The sequence below is a fragment of the Triplophysa rosa genome, linkage group LG7, assembly GCF_024868665.1.
Source record: "Triplophysa rosa linkage group LG7, Trosa_1v2, whole genome shotgun sequence".
Classification (NCBI taxonomy): domain Eukaryota; kingdom Metazoa; phylum Chordata; class Actinopteri; order Cypriniformes; family Nemacheilidae; genus Triplophysa; species Triplophysa rosa.
In genome coordinates, this window is record NC_079896.1 from 12,660,494 (window position 1) to 12,685,086 (window position 24,593).

General features: G+C 41.7%; 1 protein-coding gene across 2 annotated transcripts in view; it reads right to left on the reverse strand.

Annotated features, from left to right (window-relative positions):
- LOC130556485 (gamma-aminobutyric acid receptor subunit gamma-3) overlaps positions 1-24,593 on the reverse strand; it is a 187,391-nt gene that overhangs the window by 15,925 nt on the left and 146,873 nt on the right. Inside the window, exons 6-7 of one of the 2 annotated variants that reach the window (XM_057337538.1) lie at positions 10,171-10,308; positions 659-811 (exon numbers count right to left, since the gene is read on the reverse strand). In XM_057337538.1, coding sequence (XP_057193521.1) covers positions 659-811; positions 10,171-10,308 — 291 coding nt within the window. The remainder of the gene's footprint in view (positions 1-658; positions 812-10,170; positions 10,309-24,593) is intronic. The other variant, XM_057337539.1, reaches the window with a different exon arrangement.

The following is a 24,593-nucleotide window of genomic DNA, read 5'->3' on the forward strand; positions in this document are numbered from 1 at the left end:
AAAGGAAATATTGATGGAAAAAAGAACAATTACAGTACCTTGACAAACGGACATATACCAGGACAGGACATGGATGTAATCAAACCAGTAAACTATAAAGAAATGTGTAAAGCAAACAAAAACAATGAAGGCCTTTCATGAAATGAGAATAAATGTGAGCTGATTAAAAAGTGCTTAAAAATCAAACCACAAACATAAAAAACATGTGTATACAAATAATCATACTGAATAGGCGCTGTCTATCTCTGCTGTATTTCTTGTGATTTAGGAGAAATTGCAGTTGTATACAGTATAAGTGGGTTTAAAAATAATAACTTACAGCGATAAATTGTCATAATCTTAAAGGCTACGTTCACACTGTAGTTGAATATAATTTCACTGCATTTTTTCAACAGCTGATTTTAGTCCCGACAACTATCACAATGTCAAGAGTGACTCATGTATTCTGTACACACTCCCGCATTTAATATGACTGTCAGTCACAAAACTTTGCAGTGTCTACGTGGCCAAAATAGCTTCAAACTTACCGTATATCAAAGTGACAAGGACTTTATTACTGTTGGTTAAGAAAAACAAAACAAAACAAAAAACACAAAAACATCAAGTCACACATGGATGAATCGCACACGGTTCTGGTGTCTGTATCTACTGTATGTACCTAGGGCTGTTCTGGCTGGAGTTGCATCTTTTTTGATCCAAAAGGAGACCCAGGACAGGACCACGGTAAGGATGCAGGGGATGTAGGTTTGAATTGTGAAGTATCCCATTCTTCTGCTCAGGTCAAAATATACCGTCATAACAACGTAATCACCTGGAAAAATGATGGTAACACTTTACAATAAGGTTGTACAAGGAGTATTATAGTTTTACTGCATTTATTTATCTTTGTTGTTGTTGGTTAATGTCAATGCAAATGTTCATGTCCATTGTACATTAAATATGTTACAATGCTTTATTTATAATATAATACTATAAAAACGTATTAACAAATGCTGAAATGAACATGAACTAAGATGAATAAATGCTGTAAAAGTATTGTTTATTGTTAGTCCATGTTAGCTAATGCATTAACGAATGTTAACAAGTGTGACAAAAATGACAAATGTGAGGCACATAAATGGACCATTAACAACACTGATTGTTGTGTAGCTGAACATACAACAAATATTAAGGTCATGCTATAGCTTCATGCCAACCAAACCTTTAAAACAACCTTGACAATTTAAAGTGAACATCTATCTGTTGGAATATATGAAGGCCTTTTCTGTGTTCAGATACTCTGAGAGTATGTAAAGACCTTAGTGAAGTAATTCCAGCTCAGTACATGCTTTTTCTGGTTTTGGAACTCATGACCTTGGTGTTGATAGCACTTTTCTCTATACCAGCTGAGCTAGAGGAAAGCAAACAAACAATCTTTACAGCTAATAGTGAGCGTGTTGTGTTCACAAACAAACAGGCAGATGCACACCGTACAAGGATGAGATTTGCTTTTTAGCAGCTAAACAATCTACCAAAATACTGAACAATAAACAGCAAATGGATCTGGTTCATCATTCATTCTTTATAATTATGTTTGATATATATATATCAAAGAAGTTCAATGTGATCCTGGACCAGTCTAATGAGTTTATATTTCGAAATTCAGATTTATACATAAAAAAAGTATTGAGAAAAATCGCTGATGCTAAGAAGAAACAGGTTTGTTTTAATGCTCTCTATTGGCTAACCGCTGTAATGATATTGTGGAGAATAGATGAACCCGAAAGCAGAAATTCTGAGCTTTACATAGACACCAAACTTAAGTGGGTAATTCCCAAATAGCGGGCAGCAGCAAGTGAAGTTTGTAGGCGTGTTTCCGGCCATTTTTGTTTGCAATTTTTGTCAGGGATCTCAGGGGAGAGAAGAACCCAGATGCAGGCAGGCAGTGAAGGGGTTAACAAGCAAGATTTTAATGATAAATACAAAAGACAGAAACAAAACACCCACGAAGGGGTAAACGACAAGGTGACAAAATAATAATACAAACACCAGGACCAAGGCTAACTAAACAATACTTAGACAAAGACTAAACTAAACACTTACTAAGACAGGGGAAACAGGAACACCGGAAACAGGAACACAGCAAACAGGGAGCACATGGACCGTAAGGCTGACATCAAATACAGGTAAGCACGACAAACGTACAATGACCAAGCACAGGACAATGAAACAAGAGGGCATTTATAGGCAAGACAAACGAGGGATAATGACACAGGGCAGGTGGTAAACATTAGACACGGCAGGGAAGCAATACATGAAATGAGAGGGGCGGGACCAGTGACGAGACATGAGAAAACACATGAGATGTACAAACGTAAACAACTCATGGCTTTCTCACATAAAACCTAAGGCTTTGTCAAGGCTCTGCCACAGGACCAAGAAAACATGACTAATAGAGGCAGAGCCATGACAAATTTTGCTGCATCCACTCACAAAAATAAAGTTTTTATATATTTACAGTAGGAAATGTACAAAATATCTTCTTGGAACATAATCTTTGCTTAATATCCTAATGTTTTTGGCATAAAAGAAAAATTGATAATTTTGACCCATACGATGTTTTGTTGGCTATTGCTACAAATATTCCTCTGCTACTTAAGGCTGTTTTTTTTGGTCCAGGGTCTAACATACTTACAATGTTAAGATTGTATTTGGCTGCATTAAAATGTTTTCAATTATTTGAAATCATGGTTTTGATTTATGTAGTTTTGACACTGTCAACTTCGGTCTTTCACTCATCATTACTGTTTTGTCTAGAGACCTAAACAAAGCCTTTTCACTTGACCCTTAAAACATAAGTGTCAAGTTTTATTATTCATACAGTGCTAAAGGTTCACATGCTGAGAATAAACAGTGTGTGAAATGATCAAACAATATACACTATGTAATTCAACTCAGCAGCCTTTTTCTCAAACCATTTTGAAAATCTCACTTTCTACAACCTTTCTTTTTATTTTACTACTAAATTGAATGCATAAATTGTGCCTTGGAAAATCTGTGTGGACATCAAGTGCATTAAGAATGGCATGTTACAACAGCTTTCACACAGGATCTGCAGTAGGTCACGTCAATATGGGAATGCCATTGTAATGGATTTCCTGTAAATATGTAATGGTTTTACATTAATTTTTTTAGATTATTTACTAAAGAGTAGGGCTATCAAATGATTAATTGTGACTAATCGTATGCAAAATAAGTTTTCATTTATGTAATATACAGTATGTATATGTGTATATAATAATTATGTATATATAACACACACACACACACACACACACGCACACACACGCACACACGCACACACACACACACACACACATACATTTACATATTTAGGAAATATTGTGTAGACACATTTTTATATTTATATAATTTATAAATATAAATATTCAATATACATATATATAATTCTACTTATATATTTACATGCACGTGTGTATATTTATATATACATAATTATTAAACAACACGCATATATTGTGTAAACAAAAACTTTTATTTTGCATACTATTAGTATACTATACATACTATCATTTGACAGTAGTCAACTATCATTTGATCAAGAGTTCATGGAGCTTTAAAACATGTTTTCACTAGTCATAATTGATCAAAGTGATAAAATTCTACCAATAATACACGAAAGTCTTTAGTTGAAGTGCTATTCCTGCTACTTATACTAATATATTGGGTAAACATGCATTGTGATAAAAGATAAAAATAATGAAAGGAGACATATTCTGGAAAATTCCCTTTTATAAGGTGTTTGAACACTAATATGTGTCCATAGTGTGTGTAAAAACCAGCCTATGATAGTAAAAATCCACTCGCTTCTTTTTTTAAAATCCACATAAACCAGAAGTCTCTTCCAACGAGCAGTTTCAGGTTCTGAAAACTCTGCCCACAACAGGCAACAACCTGCCCTATTAGTAGAGACACACCCCAAAGTTAGAAGCACAGGTTCCGCCATTGCTGTATCCTCACTTTACAATGTCTATGCCAAAGAGGCAGGGGCGTAGCTACATGGTGGCCATGGGTGGCCACGGCTACCCCTGAATGATGGATGGCCACCTATCTGGCCACCTCTGTTGTGCAAAGCAGTTTTGAGATGCGTGTCGGAGTTTACAGATTGCTGCGCAGATCATTTAGCGAATGCACTGAATGTAACGCGAGAACATTACTCTCGCGTTAATATGATGTCATATGCTGATGCACTGACGCAAACAGTCTGAGCGCTATTAGCTGAACAGCTGCTAACCTCTTCGCTTCGTGACAGTGTACTGTCTGTGTAACATTGAAGTTCATCGCGAGCAGAAGGATCAGGGTAGGGTTGCACCAGCCATTCGTAAGTTCTTTCTTAATAAACATGAACGTATAGTACACACTAGAGGCTTAGTAACTACTACTAGCTAGTTTGTAACTAAATCTGTATGTTATTCGGTTGCACCATTTGGTGTTAAGGCAGAACGTAGCTAGTTTGTAAGCTCTCCGTAAAGTAATGTGTAGTCGCATAATATGACGTTTACCTTCAACAGTCCAATAGATTAAATTCGTGAGAAAAAGTTGTGTTGAAATGTTGTGAATTTCAAAACATTCTTGATTTAAACTTATTTTACCTCACATAATAACGGTAAAAACGGTATATAGAATACTACCTATCATGAATAACATATTTAAAAGTAGATTAATAAACAAATGCTATTTAAAACAATACAGCCTACTTAATGCATTAATAAATGACATGCAATATGGGTGATTTCATTTTACTGCCAACCGCCAATTAAATAAAAAGAAGATTATTTCATTTTGACGTGCACAACACAGGCAGATATACACACACGGAGGCGCGCTAGGACAGTTCGTTTTAGAGCAGTCAAAAATGAAATGTCATCACATAATGTTCTCTATTTTAAAAGGTAAGTTACTGTAAATGTCAGCATTATCATGTGTGCAAATCATTGAAGAATGTCGAGTGAAACAAGAGCTTATTCCGTTAGGAGGCTTCCGTAAATATTTAGTTTATACGTAACATTACGCTTCAACTACGTTGAATGGTGCAACTCAAAAATATTTTGTAGTGCGTAAGTTGTAACTTAATGCCCGTTTAAGTCAAAACTACAGTAGGCTAAGTTGTAACTTATGCACAGCTGGTGCAGCCGGCTCCAGGTCAGTAAAATCAGTCTTGCTTAACTGGATTTCATTCATTAATTATATTTTCGCAAACGTTTAAGTTGGGGTACTGCAATGTTTATTTTCTATAAAAACTAACTTACTGCAAATGATAGCTAGCAAATTATTTTAAAATAATGTTAGCACATGAAAGCATTGCAAATAAATTGTTTACTTTACGTTCTTTGTGTATGTTTTTGACCATAAGGGTCAAATTAGGGTGACCAAACTATGTGTAATGAAGAATTGGTGTAAATTACAGTAAAAGTTAAAGAATTTCTGTCTGTAGGGATTTTTTGGTCACCCTAATAAAATCACTGGGTCTTACCTGGCCACCTCTAAAAAAAAGTTCTGGCTACGCCCCTGCAAAGAGGCATTACAAATGTGTTTTGGGATGTACCAATGAGCATAAGAGTCTTCATAGACTTCCACCATCTGACTCACTGAGGACATCCTGGTCAAATTAAATTTTTGAAGGAAATAATAATAATAATACATTTATTTGAAGGCGCCTTTCAAAACACTCAAGGACCTCCTTACAATTGAGTTGTTCTGAAAGATCAGGAAAAGCTCATCTAAACAAATAAGTTTTAAGACGTGATTTAAAAGTGGTCAAACAGTCACTTTCTTGTATAAATTGAGGAATAGAGTTCCGGAGATGAGGAGCGGCCCAGCTAAATGCCCTAGACCCCATGGTGACTAAACGAACAGAAGGTTCCACGAGGGAATTAGATGAAGAGGATCTAAGAGTACGTTTTGGGGTGTAGATATGAAGAAAATCAGAGAGATATGAGGGGGCAAGATTATGTAGAGCTTTGAAAGTAAGAAGCAAAATCTTGTACTCTTTCAATATTTAATAGGAAGCCAGTGTAAATGAGACATGGAGAGATATGCTCGATGGAAGAGGTTCTAGTGATTATACTGGCAGCTGAGTTCTGGACCAATTGAAGTTTATGAAGAAGTTTTTGCGGCAAACCAAACAGAATAGAGTTACAATAATCAATACGTGAAGTAATTAAGGCATGTACGAGATTAGCTGTGGAATTGGATGTAAGGAAAGGACAAAGACGGTTGATATTTCGTAGATGGATATCGGATGTCGCCTAAATATCTCTATTTGTGCTCCGAAGATGCCGGAAGTTCTCTAAACATTTTTAACATCATGCGGGTGAGTAAAAAAATCACACAAAGTGGTTTCTGGGTGAAATTCCCCTCTAACTGTTGATGAATATTTGCAATTACTGTTGTTAAAGCTGTTTTGTGTTTTGTGCTGTTTTTGCCCAGCCATCAATTGAACACCACCTTACTATTCAGCTCAGATCCTCAACTATAACACCCACCAAGTCTGCGAGGAACCTGGGGGTGATGTTCGACGACCAGCTGAAATTCACCTCCCACATCGCAGCAACCTCTCGAACTTGCAGGTATATGCTCTACAACATCAGGAAAATCAGGCCGTTCCTGTTGGAGCATGCCTCTCAGCTGCTTGTCCAAGCTCTGGTCATATCAAGACTGGACTACTGCAATTCTTTACTGGCCGGCCTTCCAACCAATGCAGTCAAGCCCTTGCAAATGATCCAGAATGCAGCTGCACGTCTAGTTTTCAATCAGCCTAAAAGAACCCATGTAACCCCCCTCCTGATTTCATTTCACTGGCTGCCAGTTGCTGCCCACATCAAGTTTAATTCTCTGACACCAAGAAATGAGCGACGCCTGGTTGTTCCATCACAGCAAGGCACCAAATCGCTTGCAAAAACCTTTACTTATTCGGTTCCCCTTTGGTGGAATGAACTACCAGCCTCCATCCGAACTGCAGCATCCTTCACAAGTTTCATGCTCTCTCTCCTACTTGTAAGTTGCTTTGGATAAAAGCGTCTGCCAAATGAATAAATGTAAATGTGCAATACTCTGATATAGTGTGTGTGTGTGTTCACATACTTCTAAAAACACTTCTATGTACTTTCTACTGCTTGTAAATGTCTCCTGGTCCATCTGCTTGTTTTATTATCCAACTCGGCTCTGAACTGATAAAGCATAACTCACGCGATTGTTATTACTATTTGTGGAACCGGTCTTACGGCAATCTGGAAACGCTCCATGTTACATCCCTTGCCATAGTAGACAGCGCACCGCAACCTCACCATAGCGGGAAAAAAGCATGATCGTGATCTCTAACAAGGATTGACAATTACACATGCACACTTTCACACATGCCGCTTCTGTCTCATGGTTGTTCTCAGTTCATTCTTTACTCTTTGAAAGATCTCTCGCCCTCGCAGTTGGTAACGGGAAGGGTTAAGAACAGTCTGAGTGCAACATGTAGTAATTTAGCAGACGCTTAGTTTTATCCAAAGCGACTTACAAACTGAGAAACAATAAAATCAATTACAACGAGCACCTGGTTACCGCTTTTGCTAACAGGATTAGCTGCTGCTTGAGTCGAACTGGTTGATGCATTCGTTTCGCTGCCTTCTGCTGGTGATGCCGATGTCTTTTCTTCATTTCTAAGAGAAAAACTTGATATTGCAGGGTGGCTATGTGTTGTGATACCTTCTCTTTTTTAAATTTACGTTTTGCACAACCGCTAAACTGATGCCTATCCATTTTAAATTGAATATTATAAATTGGTGAGCCCTGACTGGGGGGGAGGGGGAAAATACACTGTGACGTGAACCAATCTCAATTCTTTATATGTATATATATTATATTCTCTCTCTGTTTATATTGTAAAAGTAATTTGTCATTTTGTATATGCATTTCTTCCAGCAAAGTAATACAAATATTTTAAAGGTCTAGTCATTATCTTAATCACTTGGTGCCCCCTATTGGCTAGTGCCCCAGGGCAATCGCCCAATCTCGTCTATGGATAATCCGGCCCTGCTCTTAAACACTGCCAATAATTAGGATCATGGGCGTCGGAAGCACAAAAAAAATATGAGTGAAAAAACAACAATACCTTATCAGCAGCTTCAGTGGCGCAGTAAGACGTATGTCAAGTAATAATAGTTTTGCCTCTATCAATCAGGTTAGAATCCAATTTTCGCCAAACTAACTTCTACATTTTCACATCACATATCATATCGTACAGGCATTTATTTTTCATCAATGTACGGGAACATTTTCGTTTTTATTTTGGGCATGTTTTTCAACCCATGATCTCACAGCATGCCATTGTCAACTTTAGTCATATAAAATAATTTCCCAAAACAAAATTGTTGACAGTGAAAATGCCGGGTGGCTAGTGTAACAGAGACCAGCAAGTAAGGGCTGTGCAAGTAAACCTGACTCGTTGACTTTAAGGAGTGCTCTATCGACAGATGCGTAGCCTCCTTGTTAGAGAGCTCATCTCCCATACTGGACAGATGCTGGTTCGAGACCCACTTGGAGCAATTAGTCATTTTGGAAAACCACTAGCCACAGTATCAAGCCCTGTTTATAACATAATAATAAGTTTATCATTTGTTAACTTTATTGTTCATTATATTTATTAAAGTTGAATGATTTATAGCATTATTGGTAATATTAGGTATAATTATTGACACCCAACCACAGACCTCACTAATTTTCAAACCCTGGTTACGGCAATGATAGGGCTAACCTTAGGTAATACTGGAGTCATGAGGATTCATGTGTTAAAAAAGCACAGGTTAACTACATGTTAGTGCATGTTTGTTAGTTAATGTATTAATTAACACCTCAAAGTAAAACGGTAACACTTTACAATAAGGTGCTATTAGTTAACATTAGTAAATGCATTAGCTAAGATTAGCTAACAATGAACAATTTCGTTTTTCAGCATTTATTAATCCTTGTTAATGTTAGTTCATGTCAATACAGCTATTCATGTTAGTTCATGGTGCATTAACTAATGTTAACAGTGACAACGTTTGATTTTAATAATGTATTTATAAATGCTGAAATTAACATGTAGTAATATTAATAAATGCTGTAGAAGTATTGTTAGTTGTTAGTTCATGTTAGCTAATGCATTAAATAATTGTTAACAAATAGCACCTTATTGTAAAGTGTTACCAGTAAAACTTACCAAATGGACCCTTAATACAGAACAAGGAGTTTATCTGAGTATTTGTAATGAGCAGCTGGATTCGTTGTGGTACTCCGATTACACATTTTACTGTTTGGATGGAGAGTGGGGCATTCACATAAACAGTGTTGGAGTTAAAGCTTACAAGTATTTTAACCTCAAAATTAAATAATAAATGTGGGGGGAAATGACAAAAAAGGTCCACTTTTTGAGAAAAAGAACCACCACTTCCACAAGGCTGTCTACGGCCCTGTCTGGGCAAAATCTCCGCCCGTCCATGCAGCCTTGCATGGACAGAGCGGGAGCGCAGCAATACATGTCGGCTCACCTGGGGAACCATAACAGTTCATGATGCGTAACAGGATTAAATTAAATGATCCGACAGAAACAGGCAGATATTGAGGAGATGGGGATTGAGGTGGGTTTTGAGTGCAGAACAATTAAGCAGCTGAGAAGGAGCATAGAAAGGCAACTTAAATAGGACGCAGTCTAGTGTGTGTTGTATGACTATGGGTAACGTTGATTAGCTGCACCTGATGTGATCGTCTGATGCCAGCTAGACTCACATGACCTGCCAGAACTAACGCTACGCTTGATTTCTGTGTGCTACCTCTTATTTTTTTGTGGTTCATAATTGTTTTAATTGTTCTTCCTTTAATAGTCTACAGTATTATGCTATAAACAAACTTACCTAATTGCGAGCCATCTTGTCACAAAAGGTCAGTGTGTATTTGTACTGTATCTTTTCCCCAGGCAACTTAAAAATTAACCTTCCCTTCATTCGGAGGTGTGACAACTTTCCCCATCTCTGCTACACATCATCAGAGGCACTTACTCTTTTATCCGTCCTCTTCTTCAACAGCTAATACATAATCACATCCTCAATAGATCCAAACAATACAGCAGCAGAAAGCAATTACCTGCTGTTGTCTTAATAATGTCTGTGGTGTTCCTCAGGCCCATGAAGTCGAACTGATACAGTCTCCATGACTTCTGATCGGCAGCCTGCACCGAGTTCCTTCTCCACTTGTAAATCATTTCATCTTGCGGGTATCCATCTGTAATTACACAGAGCATAAGCCAGTGACCCCTAGCTCTCCCTTCACATGTGATGGATGCCTGAGTGCAGTTTGGTATCATTCATTGAACTGCGGTATTTGTCTCTCTAGCCCAGAGCATGCTAATAAAACGCGGATCACTAGTACAAAGAAAGACAGAGGCAGAAAGGGAATACAAGTAAATGAGAAGTTAGGGTTAGTTTATAGACAGCATCTATCTTGGTATCAACACTCAACCATGCAATATATTTGAAAAAGAGGTTTCCTGAGGTTAGTGAATTCCAATCTTTAAACCGATCTCTGTTTCTGCTCTAACACTGATTATTTAGATTTTATATAAATTATTAATATGTGTATAATATTTTATGCACTTTTTTGTCTTAAGCAGTTAAACAGTGTTGTTCAAGAAACCCCCAAATGAATATATTCTGTACTTATTTATTCACCCTCCTTGCATTACAGACCTCTGTATACATTGTGTTTCTATAGAACACAACAGTTGTTTTTTTGGACACATGCAATGACAGTTCATAGTGACCATTAGGGATGGGCGATATGGCCCTAAAACTCTATCACGATAATTCCTGGTATTTGTTGCGATAACGATAAAAATGACGATATATCCATAATGCCATCCACCGCTGTATTTTGCGTCAAGTGATAGTAGCTGCATTTAGTCTAGACCCTCAGAAAAACAAATATTATCAAAAAGTAAAACTCACCCCAAAACAAACAGCTCCTAAAATATACCTACAGTATTTTTGTAAATATAAAATATAATAGTGAGATTCGACTTCAAAAGGTTGTGGTAAAGAAAAGTTAAATGAACTAAAGTTCAATAAACACATGTCATACCTAAAACTGTATATATTCTATTGTTGGGCGGAAACGATCGATCGCATCACGCTGTCAATCACTCTCTCTTGAACTGTGTGAACCTTCTCTTCTCACAGCAACTGAATCTGTCTATGACTCGCGCTACAGAAAGAGAACAGAAAATGCGGATAAAAGAAATCTAATGAAATAATCCAAGCTTTTATACGCTCATAAACGTATTTAAAATAACGTAATACAAACTCGCATCGTACTGTATGTAAACAGGCAGCAGTGCTGTGTGCACTGTGTCGCTATGAAAGCACATGTGGGCGCGAACTGCGCACGGGACGCTCCGTTCATCCTGTATGTAACAGGCAAGAAATCATATTAAACAATTTGTGCACGCGCGCATAACATCTAACGAATGTTTAAATAAATACTTTTAGCCAAACTAAATGTTGTGGTGTAACGCATTATGACTATCAACGAATACTTAACAAATGAATTAAATTAAACGAAAGTGAAACTAAACATGAACTCTGATGCATCTACAGTGCCAACCTAAACGAGATTTAGAGCTCGTCTTTTAGTGCAAACTCTTTCTCAGCTTCACGTCCGCCCTCCGCTATACCCGTTTTCGCTTCACATATGAGCTGTGAATGGGTCTCACAAAGAAATACGTCATCAACTAGAATTTATCGTTTATATCGCGGGAAGACTAATTCCTATCGTGTGGGGAATTTCTACCGGTATATCGCAAACGATATAATATTGCCCATCCCTAGTGACCATGACTGTTAAGCACCAAAAAGGCCAAAAATACATAATGGCTACATGAAAATGCATGAATAGAGTGACACATTTTATTAGGCTTTTTTGTTTCTATAATAAAGTGCAACCATGGCTGCCCAATTTTTTTACAGGCCTAGGTTACTGTCACAAGCATTTCCCCCCATTCATTTCATGTAGACATTCAGAAATTTGTACAATAATGATTTCAAGACTTTAAACCAAAGCAACGGCAAGATGCAAAAATGCAGTTTAAAGTACAAAACAGAAAGTTACAGTACAAGACTGTGTACTTATGAGTGAATAAATAAACTAAGATGAAATTAAGATCCAATCACACTGAATTACAGCTTCTACAGAAGCACATTGAGAACCTCAGAGTTCCAGCTGTTGCAATTTATTCCTCACAATGGAGTTGTCACAGGAAATAAATGTGGATTTCCATGCAGATTCAAAGAAAATGAAATTATGGTTACACTATAATACATCCTGTATTATGAAACAGCCTGCTTGTCCTCTATTGTGCCTCTGTCTAAGATCTTGCTGCAGCATTTTATCTATAATTTATGCGCTATATGTACACCACACCCTTGCCTCTGCCAAAACTGATGTCTTACATACTGTTTAAAATCAAGTTAATTGTGTTCCTTTACTACACATAAAATAAATGTGCATACAAAAATTATTTAACACGTTTCAGTTTGTCCATTGGAGAAAAAACATTATTCCCTTTAAACTCCACATTTTAAAGAGTTTCCATTAATTGGGCGCATTCGTTGTTGACGGAGTAGAAATTGAAATGATCCACTTTACCCAGACCTTGATTAATAAAACAGCATGATTAGGTTTCTAACAAATACATATTAATTCTTTAGACAGAGGTTTAAATGGTGATTGTGTCTAATGGCCATCTGCAGTAATTGTCATTCTCTTAACATAAGTGCACTAAATGCAAAAGAGGCAGCTCCTTTTTAATTGCTAATTGTTTTTTGTTTTGTTCTTTCAACAAAATCCCATTAAAATTCTTCTTGGACTATGATAAGAGACACTCAAGTCGCACTGGAACTGGTCATGACCACATATGGACAGATTTGTGAAATTGAATGAATTAAACAGTAATATAATGACCATCGCATATGGCTGACTTGGCATATTAAGGGCCCTATTTTAATGATCTAAGCACATGGTCTAAAGTGCTAGTGCACTCAGGGCGTGTCCGAATCCACTTTTGTTTAAGAACAGGAAAAATGGTCGCATGGTTTGAAAGGGTTGCCCTATTCTCTTAATGAGTCATGGGTTAATAGGGTAAATAGCGGATTCGCTATTTACACGGCAGAATTTGCAAGAGCAAAGACTTAACACTTTTCCAGAGAGGAAACACATCCGCTTGTGAGTGAGGTTAAAGCGCGCGAGCAGACCATCTATAGGACTAGCTGGATTTTTTATCTTTATGTACACAATAATAATCTTTTACATTGTAATGCATTTATTTTCAATATTTGGCTTGTTTGTGTGCCTGTGTGTGTAATAAACAGAATGTATGTGTGCTGTGCACCTGCCTATAGGAGGATATTACTAACGCGCTCTATAAAAATATTGCGCTGTTGATTTTAGACTAGGTTTCAGTCGGTCAATGGTGCAGTCTATTTCAGTTGCCTCAAAATAGCAACGTGCCAACAATGCGCCTGAGCACACCTCATTTTCCAACCAGAATAGAATACATCTGAATTCATTTACTGTATATGCAGAGTTGATTGAGTCAGATCACAATTAGAACCACAAAATGAACCAAATCTACATTTGCAACCATTGTCCTTAATTTCTTATTTATTTATTTATTTACTGTATCTATGTGCTGTTTATTTTGCATGCAACAAGCTCAGAGCTGGCTTCATTGTTTGCTTAAATACAACTGTGTATTTGGAGGAAATACCAAGGGCTAATTTAGCCCCAGCTGGTGTGTGTCACAATAAACATCTGTTGGACATCCATTAAATTCATAATCCCATTAAATGGAACGAGTGAGAATATCGGTGGGCTGTAACCATTTGATCTGCAGGGGTAAGAGCAAATTAAAAAAATAATCAGCACAATTAATAAGCTGAGAAATCCTCTTTCTCACTCTGGGTGAATACCATGTCACCAGCTAAAGATAGTTACATAGGCATCATCGTAATAGTTTTAGTTAAAAAGCAATAGGATGGTAGACTTAACTACACTTAAAGGAATAGTTTAGCCAAAAATGAAAATTCTGTCTTCATTTACTCACCCTCAAGTTATTCCAAATATGTATCAACTTTTTTGTTCTGATGAAAATAGAGAAAGATATTTGGAAGAATGTTAGCAATTTTTAGTTCTGGGACATCATTGACTACTATAGTAGGAAAAATTACAATGGTAGTCAAAAGTGCCACAGAACTGTTTGCTTTCCTAAATTCTTCAAAATATCTAATTTTTTGTTCAACAGTACAAAAATATACAATATTTATTTTCTACTATGGTAATGAATGATGTCCCAGAATTGAAAATTGCTAAAAGTCTTCCAAATATCTTTCTCTGTGTTCAACAGAACAAAGAAATTTATACAGGTTTGGAACAATTTGAGGGTGAGTAAATGATGACAGAATTTTCATTTTTGGGTGAACTATCCCTTTAACCCATGGTTGGGATAAAAATGGACGAACCAAACTAACCAAAATTTAACCCAACAGTTAGGTTCGTTCGTTTTTGACCTAACCATTTTTAGAGTGTAGCCATAAATAACCAAACCATTTGTGTACAGAACGGGTTTAAGCAGTGTAATTAGTTCTACTGTGTACTGTGTAAATGCTGATAGAGCCCTAAAACACTCTGTTCTTTAAACATTAAATAGGGTCCAGCATCCAGCTGACCGGCATACACTGTCTGACTTACATCGTAATGAGTTCATTAGGTCCATTTGGAAATTAGATCTCTTTTTGATCCTTTCCATAATTGTCCACAGTCGATGTTAAAGATATGTTCCGCTTCATTTCGTCACAACACCTGCCCTCCCTGCCCATATTAACGCCTCCCACATTTGCATTGTCCTTGGTTCATTATTGTATAGCCCTCAGGTCATGATGGGCTAAAAGGTACAAGCAAATTTTACTTAATCAGAGGAAAAAATAGCCATCGCCATGGGAACCCGAACACCATGCAATGGCTTTGGTGGATAAAGAAAGGGGCACTGATGAATCACAGCGTGCGATGGCTTCCTGCGATGGCAAGAACATCAGGCGGCAGGAGGAAGAGTATGTGACTTAAACCAAATAGGCTGTGTGGAGAATGCAACACATAACTTCGTCATTTTGTCATTTATCAACAAAGGAGGCTATTATGGATTTGTGGAGGAGCCATACGTTTAATTTACACATCCTGCCACTGTCCTGTTGGCTGAGAATATCACGGGCAGGTGTTAAGAAAAGATGTATGGGTCATCTTACAATAGGTGGAAACACCACGAAATAACAGAAAAATGCACAAATTGATCTCAGGTTAAAATGTCAATTCTATGAAAAAAGACCTTCTGACCCATTTCAACACACAAGGGGCCATTTATAAGGTTTGACCAGCGCAGGACTAGAACACTAATATTCTCAAACCAGAACCGATATGGATGCAGCCAGAATGGACATTGTGAGAGCCAGGGGCGATCCTTGGGTTTTGGTCTTATGGGGCTCAGCCCATTACCTGAGCCGAAACAGATGCACCACAGAGGAAAAGTTCTCACCTTAAGTGTGAGTGGTCATCAGGTCAAATCTTACACAACTGACACCTGAAAAAAGACTGAAAAAGTTCTAATAATTGATCATCTCCTTAAGTGCTGTTCAGTTTTAATATCACATCATTTGTCATTTTATTTTTCAACAATAGTTTACTGTATATAAACAGTAGATTAAGTTATTATGTTTGATTGCTATTATCTTTTGTTCATATTTGAGGCAGGTATTAATAATTTTCCACTAAAAATTCTGCTTTATGAGACTCAGCTCCAATTACAATCTAAAAGTATTTCAGTGTGAGCGTTATCTTTTGTTTTGTATTTTGATGAGTAAATCGCAAAAAGGAAACGAATTGCAGCAAAGAATAATCTTGAGTGACACCACTGATAGAGAGATGTGGGGAATGGTGTAGCAGAATGGAGCTTTATATCTTGCAGACAAAAGCAGAGCGGGTAAATTCTTTAGTCACACATTTTTACAGGAGATTGCGAAATCACCTCCTCCACACTCAATAATCAGGACAGCTAGCACACAGCATTAGCATGAATATGCATGGAGACCAACTCATAGGTTTAGTCAGGGTTAGTGTGACAGATTTGGCTTTAAGAACTAAGGGAGAAAATTAATATGATGAATATTGAGCCAGATTGACTGTGGAAAGCTTTAGGCCTACAGATGGACAGTTTTCGAGCTGGGTTTCAGTGTATGGGCCATGTAGAGTATGCTACTATAAGAATGAGGCACCAGAAGTCATTGGTTGTTGTTTTGTTTGCCTGTTTTCATAAAATGTGAAAAAGAAACGTTCTGCAAGATTCGATTCATTTCGGTATATGTCAGCACATGCATTCCTTTTTTTAATTCAAAGCGTTGTATTCACACAACAAACTGCTCCAGTACAAACTACTCAGATTTGATCTTCACAGCTGACTCTCCACATTGTTATTTGTGTATTCTTGGTGATGTATTGAACCCAGGTGAAAAATCAGATCCACTGATTCACCTAGCGGGTCCAAAAAGCAGCCGAGTGCCATGATCCAGAACCCATTGAATGCTTCCATTCCTCTTTGGTTGTAGACCACTGAACTGTGCTATTCCTTTTTGGTGGCTTCAATAATTCTTAGAAGCATCGTCACATAAAAATACCACTTTAAGCTCTAGGGACATCCCTGTGATTTTAACTAATGGCAAAGAACAATGCTCCACTAGCAGACTGTTGGACATTTCAACACTCTCACTGCAAAAATGTAACTATTTTGCAATGTGGCTATTTTTGGCTAATTCGTATTAACTCGTACGATCTCATTAATACGTTTTAGTACGATTTCCTTTCGCGCCAGTGACATCATGTTTAGGGGTGGGGCTTCAATGTTTTTTTTCCTAGTAATTGTACCAGTTTTGTACGATTCACACCGTATGAATTCATACGAATAAGCCACCTCGTAAAATAGTTACGAATTCCTGTGAGATCAGGATGGATATCTTAACTATATACTGTAACAATGAAAGCAGGCGAGGCAGCGGATCCACATGCAGTTAAGACTTTTAATAAGCAAAGTACTCAAACCACGGTGACACGAAAGCAACAAACAACAACTGACACTAGACAACTGAAACACAAGGGCTTAAAAACAGAGAACTTATTAAGATGACAAGGCACACCTGGGGAAGACTAATTAACACAAAAAACTACAAAACACATGACATAGACAGGAAGTAACAGAAAAGTTAAAACACAGGGAAAACACGGACTGGGATCGTGACTGGGATTCCTTATGTAGTTTTCAACATTTTGTAATATTGTACAATATTAACAATGTATTATTGTACACTGGATAAAAGCGTCTGCCAAATCCATTAACATATAAATGTACATATTTATCTAATATATTGACAGAAAATAAGTAGAAGTTCTGTTGTGTCAACAGAATGGGGTTTGACTTGAGAACCTATCATCTCTGACTGACTTTGAAAAGGCCAATGAAATTGGCGAATGAAATTTGCATGCAGGTCTCCGCCCCGGATATCCGGGTATAAAGGGAAGACGCCATGCTGCATTCATTCACCTTTGTGCCGAGGAGCCTGAGAAGCGTCTCTCGACTGTGGCAGCGGGCGGCAAGCGTTGTGGCATGAAGGACGTAACTGAGACATTCCCTTTCTATCGGTCTCTCGATGTTTTGTCGACAGAATGGGGTTCCTATGAAAACGCCATGGTGCTGTGCCGCGTCACAATCTCTAGCGAAGCGATGCTGACTGGCCCGGGCGTGTCAGACGTGAGCACTAGCGCAAAATTGTAACCGTCCAGTGGAGAGGTAGGGGGTCCCAGAGCTTGAGAAAGGTGGGAGCCCCTGCCACCGGCCGTCACGGGCGGAGGCCTACTTTCTCTAACGGCGAGAAGCCGCCCGGCACCATAAGGGCCACTGGGGAAGCGCTATTTCCTCATGGAGGAAACGCACTACGGAGACCACTTCCTACCTCAGGGAGGAGCTTAGTGGAGACACCTGCATGGTCTCGCCAGCAGGGGATAACTCATGGGAGGAATGTGCGGACTGTAAGGGAGTACCGCGAGAGGTGGAAGCCCACCTAGGGGAGGTCATGGGTTACCAACATGGGAACCAGACCATGAGGATACATCAGACGGAACCACCCTGATGGGGGGGGGTTACTACGTGTGGAGCACTAGGTCCGGTTAGAGCTATACGCTAGATAACTCAGCAGATACCCGGCCTAAGGGGCAGGGCTACTCCGCCCAGCCCAGCACCAGGAAGTGCTTAGTGATGGATGGAATGCCTATTCTTCGCCCAGTGGGGAAAGAAGGGAGGCGGAATAGAACACTAACCCACCTAAGAGGGGGGAAGGCACTTTCGCAGGCGTACGCCCCACTGGTGCTGGTCTCACCTGTTGGTACCATGCAAGTCTCGGGCTGACACCGGTTCCACGCGGAGGCTGTAGAACCTTGCAAAGGTATTGGGTGTAGCCTAACCCGCAGCTCTACATATGTCTGCCAGAGAGGCGCCCTGAGGCAGTACCCACGAGGAGGCTACACAGAAAGATGCTCTGCACAGGGGAGAGCTTGCTCTTTTCTCGGGTTACCTGTAAGCCCAAACGACCTAGGTGCCGAAGCACCAGGTCCCTGTGTGTACACAACAGATCTCGCGAGTGTGCCAAGATAGTCGCAAGTATAATGCAAGTAAATTATGGATTACCTCAGGGATCGGTTTTAGGACCCTTGCTATTCTCCATATACATGCTGCCCCTTGGAAACATTATTAGAAAACATGGAATTAGCTTCCACTGTTATGCAGATGATACTCAGCTATATATCTCATCAAGACCAGATGATTCCTTCCAACTATCCAAATTGGCAGAGTGCATCGACGATATAAAGCATTGGATGACTTGTAATTTCCTTCTTTTAAATTCTAATAAAACAGAAATATTACTTATCGGACCAAAGACACGTGAGCAGAATATTTCGGATTATGACCTGCAAATTGAAGGCTGCACTGTTACTCCAACAAATACAGTTAAAGACCTTGGCGTTATATTAGACAGCAACCTGTCATTTAAAAATCACATCTCAAATGTCACAAAAACAGCCTTCTTCCACCTTAGAAATGTTGCCAAATTGCGAAATATTTTATGTGTGGCTGACGCAGAGAAGCTTATTCATGCATTTGTGACCTCAAGACTTGACTACTGTAATGCACTGCTTAGTGGTTGTCCTGCAGCATCAATAAACAAACTACAGTTAGTTCAGAATGCAGCTGCCAGAGTTCTAACCAGGTCCAGAAAATACGATCACATAACCCCAATGTTATCAACCCTTCACTGGTTACCCATTAAGTATCGTATTGACTTTAAAGTTCTTTTAATTACTTATAAAGCCTTAAACGGTTTAGCCCCTACCTACATAACAGAGCTTCTACCACACTACAACCCATCACGCTCTCTAAGATCTCAAAACTCCAGACTTTTGATAACACCTAGAATAACTAAATCCACCAAAGGGGGTAGAGCTTTCTCATACGTAGCACCTAAACTCTGGAATAGCCTCCCCGATACTATTCGAGGGTCAGACACACTCTCCCAATTTAAATCTAGATTAAAGACACATCTTTTCAGCCAAGCATTCACTAATACATAGCTAATGAACAGCAGCTACGCTAATTATTCTCTTTCTGTTTCTGCCCTCGCCTCGGGATGCCCATCCCGAGGTAGGGAGAGATTCCGCCAGGCCCAGATGAACGTCATATGCCCATCCACAACTAGAGATTACGCCAGCTACATCGGAAAATCCCGTGCCATCCTCCTGCGAGAGCCTGCGGACTGACTGACCATCCAGCTCCATCCAAGGCAATTCCATCACCACCCAAGAAAAAGGCGACCATCTGGCCGGCCCAGCTCAGACAATTCCATCCCCAACCGAGAGCAAAGACGGACTACCTGTCACATAAATGCTAAATTTACAATACTTGGTATTTAATGCTAAACTTACATCACACGACAGCAGTTTGAAGTTATGGCTGCACTCAGTGACTTTGATTGGAGGTAGCTGGGTGGGTGTTGTAGGGAGTGGGGGGGCTTGTTGGTTGTGGTTCGGGGCGTTTCATTTGTTGGGACTGTGTGGATCTGGTCTGGTTGGTCTTGTTTTGTGGTCGATGTCGGACAACAGAGGAATAAAGTTAATTATGCCATTACTACTTTTCCCTGGTTGTTCCTCTGTTGTCTGTTGTTGATCGCGGAATGAGACCGGGTTGGACCTGCACGGTTTCGGCGGGTGGGGCTTCCTGGGTCGCGGCTCGTGGGCTCTCCCTGTTCTTCGTGGACGTTGCTCGGTGGCTTTGGTCGGGGTCACTGAGTGCAGCTATGACACGTCAGAGGAGATCTGGCCCTCCCGGCTGAGCCTGGTTTCTCCCGAGGTTTTTTTTTCTCCATTATTCAGCATTGGAGTTTGGGTTCCTCGCCACAGCAGAGCAGTGCAGTGTTGGCTTGCTCACCGGGAGACTGCATTTATTTATTTATTTATTTATTTATTTATTAGATATTATTTATTATAATGATCTTGCTTGGTCTATAAACACCATGCACTGTGCTGTGTTTTACCTTTCTGTGTTTTTCTTATTTGCTCCTGTAAAGCTGCTTTGGAACAATGCACATTGTGAAAAGCGCTATATAAATAAAATTGAATTGAATTGAATAGTCGTCGATATACTTGAGTATGCGCACGCCCTTCTCCCTGAGGGGAGCGACGGCGGCTTCCACGACCTTCATGAAGACAGACCGAAGGGGAGGACCCTGTACTGATATGCCCGCCCCTCGAAAGTGAACCGTAGGAACGGTCGATGAAGAGGGAGAATCGAGACATGAAAGTACGCGTCCTTCAGGTCGAGCGCCATGAACCAGTCCTGACATCTGATAGACGTCAGGATGCGTTTCTGCGTCAGCATCCTGAACGGCAGCTTGTGTGGTTGCATGTTCAGGGTACGCAGATCTAGAATGGGGCGCAGCACCCCGCCTTTCTTGGGGACAATGAAGTACAAGCTGTAAAACCTGCAGGACATCTCGGCTAGAGGGACGAGCTCGATCACTTCCTTCGCCAGAAGGGTGGCAACCTCGGCCTGAAGCACGGGAGCATCCTTGCCTCGAACAGACGTAAAGAGGACGCCCCAAAACTTGGGCAGGCGTCTGGCGAATTGGATCGCATAGCCAAGACAAATTGTCCTCCCTAGCCACCGTGACCGTCTGGGAAGCACTAACCAGGCTCCCAGGGACCGAGACAGGGGGACTAGGGGTTCGATCTGCTTCACAGATCCCCCGGGGGTGGTTCGATGGCTGGTAGTGTGGCTCCCTCGCCATGGGGGGGCCCCCGGGGAGGAGAGCGGCTCTGCTGACTTACCTGCCCGGTGATAGTGCAGCTCAGAGCACCGTCGCATTGAGAGGGCTGCTGGAAAGTATGTCTCGCCGTGACACAATGTCGAGTTGCTGAACACCGTCGCATGGAGGGTGAGAACGGCTGTGAGAAAAACTCAGAGAGAGAGGAAGGGGCCCAGCAGCTGGTGGGACGGGGCAGGGGCCGTCCCAGTCCGAACTGCTGAGAGAAGTCCTCAACGGTATCTCCGAACAGCCCACCTTGCGAGATGGGCGCATCGAGAAAGCGGACTTTCTCAGCATCACTCATCCGTGCAAGGTTGAGCCAGAGGTGCCTCTCCTGGACCACTAGTGTGAACATCGTTCGACCCAGGGCCGCCCGGAGAGCGAGGTCGGTGGTGGTGTGGAGCTGACATTTTTCAAATCACGTAATTCGCCATTGTGCAAAGTTCCAATCTGCCACAAATACGGGTTGTGCCTTTTGTAGAATTCATTTCACAAACTTCCTTACTCATAATGCACCTTTTTTGTAACAACGTGATCTTAGAGCTGCATGAGTCCGGCACTGTTCTTTTATTCCCATTATGAGCAATCCATAATAATAAATCCAAATTCTGTGACATCAAAGTACTAACAGGTCTCAGTGTGCTCATTAATGCTTTAAAGAAAAACAGAATGATCAAAGGTAATCATAGTTCCCTTTCTGTTGGTCTCTCGGCGTTGTGTCGAACCGACAGAATGGGGTTTGTCTTGAGAACCTATCATCTTCTGAGTATCACGTTACGGCATCCCAGGCAGAACCTGGTCTCCATGTCTGGACGGGACGAGGAGATCCTGAGTGACCCACCCCCGGTCTGGTTGGGACGTCACTCAGGCAAGGCATGCTAGGGCTTCGGCCACTGGGCGGCTATATGCCCATAGGTGGCGCCTCTTCTCGTCCTGGTGCTCTTCTCGGAGAGAAGACCCGCGGAGTTGCTCAGTCAGGTATGAGCTGTCCCTTCCTCAAGAGAGACTGGGGAGAAACCTCTCCCCCTCCACACTGGGAATGTATGTAGCCGCTACGGCCTGGGTAGACTCTGGGACAGCACGACCTGGTCATTAGGTTCCTAAGGGGCGCGAGAGGGTGACCACCTTACCCGTGCTCCGTACCCTCTTGCGACCTAGGTGGCGGGCCTCAAGAGGCCCCGCCCCCTACGAGCCTCTCGGGATTGCTGCTCTTTCTCAGTCTTGATAAAGACGGCTTTCCGCATGGCGCTCACCTCCAAGAGGGTAGGGGATCTACAAGCACCCTCCGTGTCCACAGATCGCCTAGAACTCGGGGCCAGGATTCTCACGTTATCTTGAGACCCCGCCCCGGCTACGTGCCCGAGGTTCCCACCACTCTCTTGAGAGACCAGGTGGTGAACCTGCAGGCGCTCCCCACCGGGGAGGAAGACCCAACCTCCTCCGTGTTGTGTCCAGTACGCGCACGGCGCCTCTACTTGGACCGCACGCAGAGCCCAGAAGCTCTGAGCAGCTCTTTGTCTGTTTCGGAGGTCAGCAGGAGGGCGGTCTCCAAACAGAGGCTGGCGCACTGGATCGTGGATGACCTCGTTAGGGCATACCGATCTCAATTCGCCCCTGCCCGTTGGGAGTGAGGCACACCCCTCATGGGCACTGGCTCAAGGCGCCTCTCTGGCAGACATCTGCAGAGCAGCGGGTTGGGCTATGCCCAACAACTCCGTGAGGTTCTAATACATACACGCGGAACCGGTGTCAGCCCAGGTGGACTCCCACCTTGCGGTTAACTCCTGCAGTCCGCACATTCCTCCCATGAGTTCTCCCCTGATGGTGAGACCATGTGGTATCTCCACTAATTCCTCCCTACGGTAGGTAGTGGCCTCTGCTGCGTTTTTCCCCCAGGGGCGAATAATGCTTACCCAGTGGCCCGTAGGGTGCCGGGCGGCTTCTCGCCATTTAGAGAACTAGGCTTCCGCCCGTGACGGCCGGTGACAGGGGCTTCCCAACTTTGTGTAAAGCTCTGGGTCCCCCTTCCTCTCCACTGCAGGGTCATAATTTCACGTTAGCGTCTTCGTCTGACTCGCCCAGGCCAGTCAACGTCGCTCCGCAGAGATTGTGACGCGGCTCAGTGCTGTGGCGTTTTCCATAGGAACCCCATTCTGTCGGTTCGACACAACGCCGAGAGACCGACTGAAAGGGAACGTCTTGGTTACGGATGTAACCTCGGTTCCCTGATAGAGGGAACGAGACGTTGTGTCCCTCATGCCACAACACTGGCCGCCCACCCCAGCGGTCGGGGGAGGATGCTGTAGGCTCCTCAGACCAACAGGTGAATGAATGAGCACGCCGGCTTCCCTCTTATACCCGGACATCCGGGGAGGAGCCCGGCCTGCAAATTTCATTATCTGGGAGCTTGCGCTCAGCTTCCCAGACTGTCAGGCTGGCTGAGGAAGACGATCCATCTCGGCTACGCGATTCAGTTCGCTACACGTCCGCCCAAGTTCCGGGGCATCCTTTTTACCTCAGTCAGAGGCAGAGATGCACCCGTACTGCGGACGGAGGTCGCCTCCCTTCTGGTGAAGGGAGCGATCGAGCCCGTCCCACCGGCCGAGATGTTCAGCGGGTTCTACAGCCCGTACTTCATTGTCCCCAAGAAAGGCGGAGGGTTGCGCCCTATCTTGGATCTGCGTGTTCTGAACAGACACCTACACAAGCTGCCTTTCAGGATGGTCACGCAGAAGCGCATCCTGACGTCCGTCAGGCGTCAGGATTGGTTCATGGCAATCGACCTGAAGGACGCGTACTTTCATGTATCGATCCTCCCTCGACACTGGCCGTTCCTGCGGTTAGCGTTCGAGGGACGGGCATATCAGTACAGGGTCCTCCCCTTCGGTCTGTCCCTGTCTCCACGGGTCTTTACGAAGGTCGTGGAAGCCGCCCTCCTTCCCCTCAGGGAAGAAGGTGTGTGGGTACTCAACTATCTCGACGACTGGCTCATCTCGGCTCACTTGCGAGATCTGTTGTGTACACACAGGGACCTGGTGCTCCGGCACCTAGATCGGTTGGGAC